This window comes from Stigmatopora nigra, chromosome 3 (assembly GCF_051989575.1).
Source record: "Stigmatopora nigra isolate UIUO_SnigA chromosome 3, RoL_Snig_1.1, whole genome shotgun sequence".
Lineage (NCBI taxonomy): Eukaryota > Metazoa > Chordata > Actinopteri > Syngnathiformes > Syngnathidae > Stigmatopora > Stigmatopora nigra.
In genome coordinates this window covers 13,937,052-13,953,300 of record NC_135510.1, presented here as the reverse complement: position 1 = coordinate 13,953,300, position 16,249 = coordinate 13,937,052, and the positions used below count along the sequence as shown (strand labels likewise).

The 16,249-nt window shown below is 38.1% G+C and overlaps 1 protein-coding gene across 2 annotated transcripts in view; it reads left to right on the top strand.

Moving 5' to 3' along the window:
- Positions 1-16,249, top strand: part of tspan4a (tetraspanin 4a) — an 84,624-nt gene that overhangs the window by 40,371 nt on the left and 28,004 nt on the right. For both annotated transcript variants that reach the window (XM_077712997.1, XM_077712996.1), the window contains one exon: positions 12,003-12,194. In XM_077712997.1, the coding sequence (XP_077569123.1) occupies positions 12,003-12,194 (192 nt within the window). The remainder of the gene's footprint in view (positions 1-12,002; positions 12,195-16,249) is intronic.

Here is a 16,249-nt window from a genome sequence, read left to right as displayed (position 1 = left end):
ATTTGCAGATTTAGGGGACATGTTTGTAGTACAGAGTGTACATTCCGCTGAAACAAGCAGGATCCCTTGTGCTTCCTCATGGTAACTAAATATGTTACATTAGAGGTGACTGTTCCAACTCATTGAACGAAAGCTTCTCTGGTAAGAAATTTCTTTCTCTTGGAGTGTCGCATGCACTTTCTTCTAAATAGATGTGATTCGAATGGCTCCAAATAATGTTAACACAACCATTCACGCTCACACTCGTAATTTCAAATTCAACAAGCCTATATGCATGTTTTTGGGATGTGGGAGGAAAGCCTACATGCATGTTTTTGGGATGTGGGAGGAAAGCCTACATGCATGTTTTTGGGATGTGGGAGGAAAGCCTACATGCATGTTTTTGGGATGTGGGAGGAAACCATAGTACCTGGAGAAAACCTACACAAGCCCGGCGAGAACATGCAAACTCCACGCTGGTGGACCGACCTGGATTTGAAACCAGTACCCCAGAGCTGTGAGGCTGACGCGCTAGCCACTCAAGCGGCCAGGCTGCCCCTAAATTGAACATATTCCAAGATATAATGTAGAGCTGCGCAGTCCAGAAGCAGAATTTTGATGTTGACGGATGGCACAAAAGTAACGGGGCTAATCGCAGGTGGGAATGGGTCTGCCAGCAAGAATGAGGCCTCAACTAGATGACAGCCTGGCTCTGATCATAACTCTGGTAAAGAGATCACCCAGGACTTTCAAAGGCACCGAACAGATACACCCTAACCTCAAACACCTTCACCATACTTGGCACCATTTTATCTGCTAACCTTCTTTGGTTTGCAAACATCACAACCATCATCTGAAAGCCACAACTGCATATGTACTTAGTGGAGACTCCTAGGAAAAACATCCAACAGAAGCTGATTGACCTCAATAGCAATCTGACATATTTCTTCACAGTGCCGTTCTGCCATAGTAATGCGTCAAGTATCATCATCTGCGCCCTCCACGTCGTCCCTGTAGGAAATCTCAACGTCAGGTTGCCTCAGATGAGCTGAAGCAATCACAGATGACAACAAGCACCCTGCCAAGCACCTCTTTGACTTGCTGGCCTCTGGCAGGCACTACCAATCCATCAGGCCCGAAATGAAGAGACTCAGTGACGGCTAGACGCAAACCATCACTGCACATAGATGACACACAATATTGCGACTACTTCAACATTGGAATATTGATCATGCTGCTTTACTGTAGACATAACATAGTCTAATAATTTATTCTCTTTACTTTGCACGTTAGATGCCCTTGACTCTGCTGCGACTGTAGACATAGTGACTTATCACCATGTGCAATGCATAATTTAGCATTGTTTACCAGAACGTATATATTATTTACTTTATATTCTTTTTTTTCTATTCTATTTACTCACTGACACACAATCTTGAAGAGTTGCACCCTAATTTATTTTTCTAGTATCTGAACAATGCAGTAAGAATTTAACTTCTATTCTACACAATACAATTTGAAAAAGAAAAAAAAAACAGTTTAGAACAAAAGCAAAGCCATTAAATCGTGCAGAATTGGTTGTGTCCAGCTGTTTCACTGCTTCACTTGACATGTTTTGATTCTTTCTAGGATACAATACATTCTCAAGACGTTTGAGGGATTCTCTGTTGGAAATTTGCACCCTGGGGTTTAAAAATCCTGATCCCAGCCACAGGTCGTGAAAGAGCAAAAAGGTGTAGCTACAAGTAAAACATATTGATTATCTGTGGCAAAACCTAAAAATGCTCTCTGAGTAAAGCAACCATCAAACCCAAAACAGATGGAGCAGTTTCCTCACGACTCGTTGGACAACATAAACATGTGGAAGCAGTCATTCAAATACTTTAATTGAGTTTAACTCTAGCATCATTTTCTCCAAACAATCTGTATTATTCTGAATGTTTTAAATCTTTCTCTAAGAGGACAAAACAACAGTATTTGTCATCTGATTTCTTTCAGATGGAAGGAAGGGTAACAGCAGTTTAGCAACGTATACAACCTCTTGATGGTTAGCTTGTAAACAACAAACTCTTGATCAACCCATTTATTGGAACTATTTTCTTGTGTCTTTACTTCATATAACTGTTGTTAAGCATAACTTGTTATCCATCAGCTCAATCTCTTTGTGGTTCCTTCCCCCCTCATCTTTTCTCTTGACATTGATAATTTTCCATGCCACAGTAGTTCTTATTGGTCTCCATCTCTATGTCCCCCTACCCTGACTTGTTATGCCAACACCATCCCTCCACTGACGGTTCATTGGTCACTGTCCACTGGGTTTTCTATTACCCGTTCTCACTAAGCACTCTTGTTCACTTCCTTCCTTCCCCATGTGTTTGATCGAATGCAGTCAGAAATTTGTTTTCCCGACGGCTTATTGCTACACTTTTCCCCCCCTCTCCAACATCTTTATCAGTACAGAACACAAAGCGTACATATTATGGAAGTGCTTCATATGAGGCTTACAGCTTTGTCCAGATGTTAATTCAAGAAAAAAAAATTAGTGCACGTTTTATTAGTGGTTTGAAAACCTGAGCTGAATGCAGTATTGGGTTATTATTGTAGGAGAGAGGGGGCATTTTTGTTTTGGCAATGCGCTTGTTATCTGCTAAAGACATAATGTGTATTTGTATCGTGTTATTTGAACAGTATAGTGAAGAGACAAAACCACAAAAAAGTGGAGATCAAGACAGACAGAAAACATTTCTATTCAGCAAAATGCAACACGTACTCCATTTTACAACAGGAATAGAATAGAGTATCATCTTTTGCTTTGAAAAGGTTGTGAAATAGAATCTCTTTGCATAGTAATCGCACTTACTATATGGTTTTCCAACTCGCTCATTTTTCTGCCGTATTGGTGTGCTAAGAAATTGCAACATAGTGGTGGCAGCATTCAAAAATGGATGACTTTAGTTAGTCAACCATTTGATGCTCAGATATATAATGGATAGAAAAGTATTGCCTGTTTGTCACTGATGGATCTGTACAGCTTCGTTAACGCTCTCTTTATAAGTCCTCTGTAGAAGATAAACTGAAAAACAAGGTGATTCTTTATAATTTTCAAATTCACCTGGAGCCAAGTATATGGATACTACCACAATAGCTCCTAAGGCATGTTCTGTCTTTTCATCGTTGTTTGCACAGACAAGCAAAACACTTCAAAAACATTATATGAATTCTTTTGTTCAGCAGATCCTCAAGTTTTGCAAAAGAAAAAAATGAAATACTGAACACTTGGACATTTTTTTTTTTTAAGTAATTGATTCATTCATCTGTATAGGTTGTAGTGCATTGTCGGTATTTCATGACATAAAAAAAAAATCGTAACTTTTCGTGAGCACTTCAGCAGGAGAAAAATGGTGACTGAAAAAGACATTTTATGCATCTGTTCTTGTTCCGTGTTAATATTGTATCACAGGTCTCCCAATTAACTCCCTGAAGTGATTCCATGGTTCTGTTGAGTGTTACTTCCACCTACAAATGAACCTTATGTGTATTTGAAATCCAAACAACAAGCACTAAATTTGCACCATGGGTTAAAATTATAAATGGTTGAATAAGAAACAGTGAAAATGCAACAGAATATATATGAATCACAACTTGATTTCAGGTTTTCTATCTTAAATTGTTATTGATTTTAGTCTAGGGAAAAATCTGCCCACTACCCAGCATGTTCCACTTTTAATGCACATATTTTTCTACTGAGCCCAGCTGTCCACTAAAATGGAGGTCTTTAACTCTGACATTTCTCTAAATGATAGCCTGAAGAAAGAATACATTTTATTATCATTATATTTTAATTCTGAGTGGAACTAACTTTCCCTTCACAATGATCTTCCTTTGCTGCTAATAGCCCATTATAGTTAATGATTGTTAGGGTTTTTGGTATGAGGGAATCTCAAACCAGACACAGATTAAACACGGGTATTAAAGAGGTACAATGTTTATTGAGGCAAGACAAAATCTCAGCGAGATTTGTTGGTACTTTGAAAACATGGTCATGGACTTGGGGTAGCTGGTGAGAGCCCATCTAGGCAGGGAGGAACACAGGCAGAAACACAAATACACTTTCTAGAACACAAAAGTAATGTATTTGCACATGTTCAAATTTGGTTTTTTTTATTGGAAAAAAACATTGTTACGTTTAAAATTTACCTTCCATTCTTATATAGCAATGTAAAAAGTATGATTTTTTTTTTACCTTAATCCTAATCAGATCAAACAATAATGGTTAGAGAATAGCATTTTTCTGTATTGCAAATCCTTTTCCGATCAAATTTTAAATGAAATAAAAAAATTAACTTTACTGCAGTGGTTGCTGAATAATTTTGAACAAAACTGTACGAAGAGTAAAAAGACAACAGTAATTCAATGTGAATGCTGCTATTGAGTTATGAGTTTTTTGACGATAAAATCAATGATATGCTTTCGTGTTGAGTTGATGTTAAGCTACAGTACGTCTACCTTTAAGATGTTTAACCTGTGATTTATGGACATTTTCCCTTATTTGACATTTGGGAAATAAGCTAAAGCATATCATGTTTTGTGAGCTGGTCCTGACAATGGTCCTGTGCTCTGGAAGTAGAGGACTGCTGTCACCCTGTCTGACAAACCAGGCGCCGCAGCAACAAATCAGTCTCCACCCAATCCTAGTCGATATAATGAGACGAGACCCGTAGGCAGCTGGAGGCAAGCGTGTGCTTGTGTCTGCGCACGGCTTTCAGAGTTTATGTGTGCTCCTGGCTGCACAAAGATCTGGAGGAGGGTATACTCGTGAGATTAGAGATTTATTGATTACCTTCTGCAGCATCCCCCACCTTCTCCATATTTCCCTCCCTTATTTCTCTCTCCATCTTTTCTCTACTAGTTTATTTATAGTAGGATGTAGAAAGCGATGTTTTGGGCTTCACTTGAGCTTTCTGCTTGTGACCTGTGTTCTTGTCAGTGGCTTATTGAGTGCTTACATTGTGAATATGAAATCAACAACCACTTATGCTAAGCGAGGTGGTACCGAGGATTCTAAATACTCAATGACGCGGAGATTTTTATACACCGTTAAGATGTAATCATGCGCATGCGTCTCCATTGGATACTGCTGCAATAATTACGATATGATGCCCATGAAAGAAAGTAGAATATGTGATTAAGCAGTTTTTCATGGTGCATTCAGTATGAATGCCATGGGCAGGCTTGTATTCGCTGACACTTGACAGTTTCTCCTCAAGTTTGCTGCAGGCTGCTGGTTTTTGCTTTTTTTTTTCCTCAGCATGTGTTACCCTGGTGATTTCCCACTGAGGTAAACCTACAGTGTATCATGGCTTTTGGCGGTGAAAGCAATGAGCAGGAATTCTTTAAAACAGTCAACTTTTCAAAAATGTTTCCCCAACTGTATATCTATCAAACATACAGTAAAACTAGAATACCACCTTTAGGTTTTTGACATCTGCCAAGAATAAATTTGAATCCAAATGATGGCCTATATTTTTATTCCTACAATCTATCTATGAAAACAAATATATTGTACAATAATTCACCAGTTTACTGTTGTAGAGTTGATAATAAAGGTATTTTTTTAGCTTGATTTTATCTCACACAAAACCAGTTTGAGTTATATAGTCCATGTGTGCCTTTTAAATAGATTGAAATGTATTCCTGATTGCAGACCCAAGTCTGTTTGCTCATCTTAGCAGGACATGTAGTAGATGATTAACTACATCATTAATTATCTATGTGCATAAATCCCGCCACAGAAATCAAGGGGAGAAAATGTTTACATAATTAGAAAGTTCATTGTTATACATTACCATGTGTACATATTCTGTCTCTATTTTTTCCGGCCAAATCTACATAAAATCATATTACATCTTCATTTTTTACATATACAAGGCCATTTCTCTGTGTGTATATTATTTACGTAGCTGCTTCAATGTATTTTCAGACTAAGATTAAATGCAACTGATAAAATTTGTGTAATCCGGTGAGACACAACCTTAACTGTAAACTATAACAGCACACATTGACTTCCTCAATCAGTGCAGGAAATGTAAGGGCTGTAAAATAGACTTTAGGACCCTCTCTCCCTTTTTTTTCTCAAGAGACACTCGGGAGAGAAATCTTGATCACTTGGAAAGTCACATGCAATTATAGTTCACTCTACCATAGTCTCATGTAAGTGTATTGAAGTGAAATAAGGTGTTACTATGTAGATGAAACTACAATTGCCCTTTCATATTGAAACATCTCACGTTGACACTTTATGTTCTCATCTTTCAACTCATGAACTCTGTCTGGGAACCAGAATTTCATTTTTAGCATGAACAGATTTTGTGATTTTATTACTGAAAATGGGTCAAGCATTCAATTTTACCCAGGTGTGATGTGGCAAACAGATGAACAATAAGAGACTGTGCAATTGATGATCTGCAGGCTTTGAACGCGAGAGAAAGGTGGTTACAAGGAGCCTTACGTGCCCTAGTCAGAATTCTCGATTGCTCTCTGAGGCGAACGCATTCCATCTGACTTCACAACACACAAACGAATACCCAACCAATTATTTATTTATGTACGAGAAAAAACAGTGTGGTTGTCTTGTGTTGATGTGATGGCGGAGGGAGAAAAAAGCCAATCTCAAGTCTCATTTCAGCTTGGAACACACTGAAGTGGATGGGTTGTAAGGACAAATACGAAACAGTTAAAGGAGCACTCTTTGCTTGAGTGGGAGCGCCCAACAGTCACTTTTTATTAGGCCACTGACTGACAATGTTACAAGGGCAAGTTCTGTGGTAAACAAATTGATAACTTGCGAGTCTGGAATTTACGAAGCAATGCCTAGTTACTGCTGTGGAGCTACTGATCTGACTTTGAAATTATTTTAGGAAATGTGCTCGTATCCTCATCTCAGACTTTGATGTATGGCCAAGGAGAAACACTTTCAGACACAGTGTGACAATTGGCATGATGAGCAGTAGGAGTGAAGCCAAGAAATGCAGACTTTTGGGACAATGGAATGGAACACCAACTATCATTGTTTTTATGAAGTTAGTCAGGTATGTCAGTCATTTATAGTAGTGGGGTTCAGTCACCCAAGTTCGGTGCGGCAGCGTGGGATTGATTTGCACTGGGTGGCATTTTAATTCTGCGTGTAAATAGTTTCCTGTCTTGTGAGTGCCCTACAACTGACTGGAGACCAGTTTTGGGGTGTAGTCTGACTTATGCCCGATGTCAGATGCGATATTGAAAATTGAATGAGCTTAGTATGACACAAACAAAGTCAACTGGTTACCATTAGTTGGAGGTAGTTTTGTCAAACCATATAAGCAGTAGTATTGGGCCCCCCAGGGATCAAGGGACACCTAAACAAATTGTGGTTATTTTTCTTAAGGAGCCGCCCCATTTCATGCCATTCGAAGCTATCCTTTATATTTATATTAAGATAATACTCTTCACTTTTTCCTTCACCATCTGCACCTCACTTTTCTTGAGGCATAGAAGTCATATAAAAGGCTAGCTGCTTGATGGAAGGATGTCCTTTTTTTGCACTTTTTTTTTGTCGTGGCCATTTGATATACATAGCATTATAGTCATTACGATGTGTACATTAAACCGATTTCAAACTGTTTTTTTTTTCATAAATGTCAGAAATTCAGTCCTTTTACTCCAGAATAATTTTAATTATTGTTCAGACTCAAGTCGGCATCATAGCTAACCTCTGTTTTGCACTTTGTTATGAACCAAATCTTCTGTAGATCAGTCAACAATTCAGCGAGTTAACAGTATTCTAGTGGAAAAAGTACTGCAACAAAAAATTTAGTCATACCTCCTTGATCTCCAGATTTAGGTTCCAAGAGACTGGAGTTTGGAGGCCCTTGACATTTCCCCTCTAGCTTTAATCTTCCCAAAGCTATAAATCATTGCATCACTAACAGTTGGTCCGGTTGAAATGAAATGCAACTCCACTACTCTTGCCCATAGCGCACATGATGATATGTAGTCAGTTAGAAAAGAACCCAGTTAAGTATATTAGTACATCAACAGAAGTACATATCAATTGTGTTGATTAACTGACCCCAAAAGTCTTTAATTTTTGCATTCATTGGGACTGTTGCCGGCTTCTATCTTGAGGTACAATTGCAAAAAAGACTCCACTTAAATAAGTCTCTCGTTTTCACCCCCACCCCCTCCGCCCCCCCGAACTCAGAGGTCAGGAAACTTTTTAACAGAGAGAGCCATAAACAATTCATATTTTCTAATGTTATTTCTTAAGAGGCATTCTCAGAATTGAAAAGTAAAATTACACAAACATGTGATTTTTGTTGTTGTTGGTCATTTCACAATTTCTAAGGTACAAAAAGTCTCTGAATCCTTTTCGCAACATTGTTATGCACTTGCTAATACATCAGTATCAATGATATGCATGCAGAAAAGTAATAAAAAACTAAATTATGATTAAAGTGGTAGTACAGGTAGTGTCAACACCACAGTGATGCGATTATTAGTGCGTTCAGGACTCAGCTCTCTCACCAGTAATTTTCATATTTTACCTCACAGGTTAGTGGAGAGCCATACGTACCCTAATATGGAGAAGGAATAGAAAATGAAAAGATAGATAATTAAGGCTCCATGCACATCTGGAAATAATAGATTTGATCAAAGATGCCCAAATAAAGGATTCATTCAGTTCAAATTTGAAGTATAAACCTTATTCTTCAGGTCCTGTCTCTTAGGATTCGTTTGCAAGAAAGATGGCTCACACTTAATTTTACAAGCACTAATTAGTACCCCATTTAAACATTTGGAAGCGGCCCAAAGAACTGCATCCACTGTAAACCTCTGAGAATCTGACTACTTTCTTCTGTTAACTGTTCAGGCTTTTATTTAGATGGATTGCATTAAAGATAAATGTAAATACAGTAGCAACAACAAATAATGAATCTATTGTTGACTCTTCTAATCACTGCAACATTGATGCTAGTTTGTGTTTTATTCATTAATCCTCATTTACATATTTCAAATGTCTTTTAATTTGTGTATTTTTTATAATTAGTTATTGCACAAAAAATCATAAATTTACTAAATAAAAAGTAAAACATTGCCAACAAGTCTGTGCTCAGTATACAGGCAAAGGTTACATAAAAGTGATTCTATGTGATTTCCCTCCTCTCATTATAAATGATGATTAAGAATAGTGTCATATCTCTCTTTCTATTGAATCCACCCAAGAAATGTATCTCTTTCCATCATTATCCTGACATGTTTGAATGATTAAATCATTCAGAAACAATTAGGACATTTTAATCAAACGTGTCATTCAAGCAGAAAGGTGGAAGTATAGATCAGTTTCCAGTGTTGTACGTCTGTCAATGAGGTGATCAGCACCGCATTTTCAGCAAGATACAAGATCTCTGTCTGTATATTTGAAAACTGAGACATGTTTAACATGTATGAACATGTGCCAGACGTTTGAAAAATGTGAATAACGCCCATGTTATTATACCTTCTCTGATGAGTAAATGACCTCGAAATGTTCAGCATCATCCAATCTCAATATTCTGTTTTATCCTTCACCCATCAATCGGTAGCCAATCTTCATTAGAAACCACACTTTGCGGCGTAATAAGCCTTTGTAGAAAGTCACGCCAACCCCAACACCCTTAATTTCCTATCTGATGAAATCTCCCAGCTTTGGCAGTTCGTAAGCAAAACTGGAATCAATGACATTGGTTTTATACATTTCAATTTGCCCTACTTTCGGCAAAATAACTCATGAAATAAGATGCTCTGTTAAAGCCAGAAATGAAAAAAAAAACAAAAAAAGGATATAACAGGGAAGGCAGTCATCTTGTATTTAGTTATGTAAATCATAGTGCCTTGGGAGTTTCAGCAAATGGTAATGGTGTATTTCCTCTAGATGTTTCTGAACTTATGCATTACCGATATGCATTCTAAAATGCAGCTCCCTCCACTATAATTTCTGTTTCTCCAAATGCACAATTGGTGTGTCTAACAAGCACAGAAAGACATTAAAAAACGAGCATCTCTGGACCCCAAAAGGTGATTTGTTCTCTGAGCACCTAAAGTCTACAAAAACTAGCCCCTGAAGAGCCCAATTGATATCAAATATTAAACCTTAAACATATTTGTCTAAATTGTGAGTTAGTTTTGCATTATTGTTCACTTTTATTTTATTAAAACGTAAAGTCGGTGGCCAGCCAATCGTAGGGCGCCAGGAGATAGACAACCATTCATGCTTACACTCATACCCAGTGTTAGGAAACGGCAAGCCGTTGAAGGGGCAACCTAGGAACAATTAAGAGTTTTCAACCAGCCTACCCTGCATGATTTTGGGATGTGGGAGGAAACAGGAGAACTTGGATAAAATCTAACATAACATATTAGTATCAATGCTAAATTTCAGTACTTTCTTTGACAAAAATCAACCAATAAATAAAGATTAATTGACTGTGTTACATTGCTTTACATTGGTTCTTTTCTTTGTTGCTGTCAAGAGACATTTTCTCTTTGTTTGTTTCATTAGTCTAAATATAAATATGTACATCGCAATGTCCTTATAGTTCTGTGTTATTTTGTCGCTTGTATGCTCATTAATTGCCAATGACATTTCACTTAATTTCACAAGAGTCTGGAGGTGTGCTGGAGCTTATTCCAGCCAACAAAGGGCAGTAAACCCGGCGTAAGCCCTGAATTGGTTCCCAGCCAATCACAGAACACAAACAACCATTCGCAACCACAGTCATACCCAGTGTTATGAAACGGGAAGCTGTTGAAGGTCCCAGAACAGATTCACAGATGAGAATTAATCGGTATCATAATAATGATTAAAAAAGGTAACAAAGGGAGCACAGCACAAAACGTGAAAAAATACAAACGAAAAAAAGCGCAAAGTGAGTCAGCAACAGAATCAAAGCGGTAGCAAAAAGGCCCAAAAAATTCTGAACCAAACAATGCTATAGTCTATAAAAAAATAGAGCAAAATACACAACGCGGAAACAAAAACAATATACCAATGCTAAGCACAACAGGTGCATTGCCCAGGCCCACCCATCCAGCTAACCCAGGTTCTGGAAAAGACAAAAAAACAACAACAAAAAGCCTGACTTTGACATGACACCTCAAGAGAAGGGTCTTCAAATCAGTCTGCAAGGGTTGCTTTGACTTTTGCTGTTTTTTGTTTTAACCGATTCAGCACAGACAATTTGACCACTCAGGTTTCTGGCAAAACCACCAACACCAGACTGCAATCAACCGATGACACTTGTAAAACACCAGATTGGTGAAAAGGTTACATGTTGTTTGGGTGAAATCCTATATCCGCTGCAGCCCTTGGTGGAATAGTGTGGAGAACTCTCCCTCTGGAATATTTAGAGCAGGGTTTCTAAACTGTTCCCCAGACAGGAGCTGCAATGGGTGTATAATTTCATTCCAAACAAACAATGCGACAGCTTTTCACAAAGTTGTTGTCTTACAAGTGTAATCAGTTTATTGCAGTCAGGTGGTGCTTAATTTAGCAGAAATCCCATTGGTTAATGTGTCTGCATTGGATCGGTTGTAACAAAAAAAAATAGACTTTTAGCAGGGAGACGATTGATTGGTCTTCAAGTAGCCCGACGTGCATGTTTTTGTTGTGTGGGAGGAAAACGTACTACCCGGAGAAACCCTATGCACACATGGAGCCCAGGATTGGACCGTTGATCTGAGGACTGCGAGTCCCAATGAGTTAACCATTCTTCCACTGTGCTACCTGTGCTGTCAATGAGTATCACTTTGAGTATTGTTGCTGAAAACTGCTGTTCAATTATGTTACAGTGCAAACCTTATACTGCGTAAAAAATCAACATCATGTTTAGAACAGACTCTAGTTGTGATTTTTGTTTGCTGTTTGTTTAGACTTCATGATACCACCTGAAGGTCTTCCTGTTGAATGCTTGACTGACTTTGTGATGTCCTCTGTGTTCTTTTTGCAGCTGGGAGGATGTGGCATACTAGGGGTGGGAGTGTGGCTTTCAGTGACCCAGGGCAACTTTGCCACCCTATCGGCATCACTTCCTTCATTATCGGCAGCAAATTTGCTCATCGCCTTGGGAACCATCATCATGGTGATCGGATGCCTTGGCTGTGTGGGGGCCGTCAAAGAAAGCCGCCCTCTTCTGCTTGCAGTGAGTTATTTATTGTCACGGCCCCTGCCATACACTTGACACATTGAAACACTTTGCAAAAAGATGGTGGCCTAATGGCTCACAACAATCCTAATGTTTAACATTTGGTCTCAAGTGGCTGCTCTCTTCATCGCAGCATGTGCAATAGAAAATGACCTTGAGCTCAGATAAGTGTAAACATGTCTTAAATGTGTCTGCAGTCTAATCTAATTTTAGTAGAACGATGCCCCTTACATGATTTCTATTTTCCACTAAACAGCTATGTTAATTTGTAAAATATGTTGGCATTTTGCCCTGCATAAATATTCATGTACAAAAACTGTAATGCTCTTGACCTTCAGATGCTACACAACAAAGATGAGTGCCGCAAAGCCAAGATAGACAGTCACATAAATTTATTTCCTGATGGGCTTGTTTAAGCAACATTTGCAAACATCATTTGAGAGTCCTATGATGTTTATGAGCCTTCAAACCGTAGCCTACTACGGCAGACTTTGGGTGTGTAGCAGGTGGCCACACTGACAAAATACAGCATCAACTCTTCCTCACACTACCATGTTCGCATACACACCACCTGAAATGCCAAGTGTAGAGTACTTTACAATCATATACTTAAAGGAGTGCATTTTAATTGTTTTTAATAAGGATTTTAGTGGCAAAAGAAATCCTTCTTCATTTTTTGAGTAAATTAAACCTTGCAAATGAAATCTACTTAGTATTGGATGTGACCGCCATTTGCCTCGTGCAGTGCAACACATTTCCTTTTTCTAAAACCATTATCAGCCAAAAAAAATCATGTTTGTTGGAGTGGGCACTACTGTAAAGTGTGGACTGCATTTGAATTGAGGTAATTGATATGATATATTCTGAGTAGACTGAATTATAAACTCAGATTGAGTCAACGTACCCAAACACTATATGGGAAAGTTATTAGAAGCTAACGTTCTCCTTTCAAAAAAGTTATATTCATTTGATGACTTAATGGCTCTGACCAAATTACCTAATTATAAAGAATATATTTCCTTCCCTTTTAGCTATCCGCTTTCCTTCTCCTCAAGTGCAACTTCTGCCCTACTGCTCTAATGAAGCTCACTCTTCTAATTTCACAGGTCCGGCAATCAGACTAATTATAGCAATCAGATAACTTCAGCAAAATGTTAAAGTGGCCCTTATTCTAGGCCCCACCACAGCACCGTGTTCAGATAGAGAGTGGCTAGAAGTCCAAAGTTGTTACGAGTGTGTCTGGCAAGTGGACGTCCAATGGAGATTGCCATGCTCAAGGGGAAGCAAAGATGCAGGGTCACCCAGGTTGCCAGTGGCGATTTATTAATGTGCATCAGTTGTCAATATTCAATGACCATACTGACATGGTATCAATGCATTTTTTCCATGTGAAAACAGTACATGACACTTTCCCGACCAATCGCCACATGCAACATAAACAAAGACGTGGCAAAAACTAAAAGGAACTGCAGCTGATAGGTCAGACTGCAAATGGCTCAGGTAACATGAGAAACTAATGGGGTTATCACAAGGATAACATGAGGAACCAAAACCCAGACAACCTCATGTTCTAACTGAAATGTCAATCAATTAGTCCAAACTCGTACGTTTGTTACCCGATAGTTAAAGGGAAAAGAAATGATAAGGAAAAAAATCCTTACTTGCCAAACCGACAATAAGGTCAGTGATAAATGTGTTCTCCTGAGAAATTAGTAAAAGATAAAAGTCAAGGCTGGTTCTTAACAAACCTCCACAGAAACGGGAATGACAAATAGCTTAGCTCGCAGAATTGCAAGTGTTGCCAAAGGAATTACAACATTAAAAGACTGTTTTGAATCTCATCTTTCTTCATAGGGTTACCAGGAACTACGATTTTATGATTTACATTTTACGTTTTATTCTACAGTCTACATTCCTTTGGATAGGTTTAGTTATAGCTATTATTTTTTTTTTCGTTGAAATGAACACAAATGCACTGTTCTTAGAAAACCTTTCCCCTGACCTCCAACAGGATTGATCATTTCACTTACAAGCTGGCCAGCGCAACTCTAGTCTTAGTGTTTGTTTGCAACCAAGATTGTAGTACGACACAACTAAGAATGCTTTCACTGTTGGAATGCAAAAGATCCATCTTTAAGATGCATTGGACAGAGAATCCTCTGCAACCAACAGCATCGCTTGTGGACTCCCCCTTGTTAACCTTCCGTTCAGTTGTAAAATTGGTTGTGTAGGCACTGAAGGTCAAAAGTGGTGTTCTATTTGAAAGGTATAGCTGCATAGTATGTGGGAGATACAGTAGATAGTCTTGCAATCTGCCTCGTCTGTTTTGAGATGGTTTGTCAAGAACCACCTAAACTAAAAATCCCTCCCTCACTCTTTCCATTGGTCTTTTTTGTCCAGAATATCAGTATTTGTTTTCAACAGATGCACAAACATAGCTGAGTCTTTAACCGGGGGATTTAGTATGTTTTAATTTTTCTGCTTGCCACCTGGAATACTCTACCTTCTTTTGATGTTTTTATCCTTACTCTTTATGCTATGCAAGTCAGGCTATATCTTAATTATTACAAACTGCAGTAATTATTTGATGTGCCACCAGTTTACCTAAATAGTGGAGTGAATGTTATTTACAGTTTCCTAAAAGGATCGGGAGAGGACATGAATCTCTTTCCAATTCAAACTACCACTTATTAAGATGACTGAGCACCGTTTACCTTTGGGTCTGACAGTCAATTAACGGCAAATGGTGAAACATCTTTCAGGAAAATGGTGATTCTTCTTTTGGTTATTGTAGACGCTATAGAAGGTACTGTCATACGATTTGATGTTTTCTGTGGTGCAGACAGTTTAATAGGATACTTTACCTTGAGGTTTCTTCTTTTTTTGTTCCCATATGGGCTTGTGTTAGAGTCACATCTTTGAATGTGTATAAAAATAAAACAACCTCGGCAATCAACACTACTTTCCCAAAATAATTTATTTGTGAACTACGCTGTGAAAGGCTGATAGTTACAAAGGAATAGGCATCGAAATAATAAGTAATTATAAAGTTGGTGAGGTTAAGACTAAGCATGATCCATGACATTGCTTCACCGGTGGCCAGACCAATTTCTGTGCTGTCAATATAATGATAGCAGGCAAATTAGGAGTAGGTTTTAATGAGAAGCACAGACTGCCATACTCCTCAAGAAAAGATTCTTCGCTTCTCCATCATATCAGGATAATTAGTAGGGATATGGCTGATGAGAGGCACCAACTGTCAACGCGATGAATCATTTTGAGCTTTAGTGGGAGTAAATCACATTAAAGCTTTCAACATTACCATTGTTGCTCTAAAATTTAGAAAAGCAACGCTTGAGCTTTTCAGCTCAATACCTATGACAATTTAGCATTAATACAAATGAAATCAAAAAGCCATTGTCTGCTCAAGATCACCGTGTCTACTAAATAGGATATGATGGATAACGTCAAGTCCAGACTTGTTTCAAAGGCTTTTATCGTAAAAGAAAATGTTCTACTAAAATCAAACTAGGAAATAGCTTTTATTGTTTTAAGTGTTTCTTTTGGAAATGGCCGGCTGTTTTCAACTGGAAGCCTAGTCTTACCCTCCAGCACAAAAAAGAAAATAAAGAAAATCATCATCATCATCAATTCATTGTGTACATTGTTTGTACAACATTATTTAACAGAATTTATAGCTATTTCCTTATTTGTAATGGCTTGTTTTGTTTAAAACCTAATTTGATTTGCCCTTGGGTTTGTACCGGTGAAACACATTCAATTTTATTGATATCCGTTTATAGCTTTTTTTTGAGCTATGACCTTGTTGCTAAAACATCTTTGGGAGATGTTTTATTGAAACATCAGTTGAATCAAACGGCCCTTTGGTTTCTGATTTATACAAAAGCCCGAAGCAGGTGTATCCAATGCATTAGTAATATTCATACTGTGTCGGGTATCAAAGATATACTCGGTCAAATATACCAATTTTGGCTTTTCCGACTTTAGATAACTCTTATTGATAGCAGTGCCAATCTTTAATCACAGAGCTA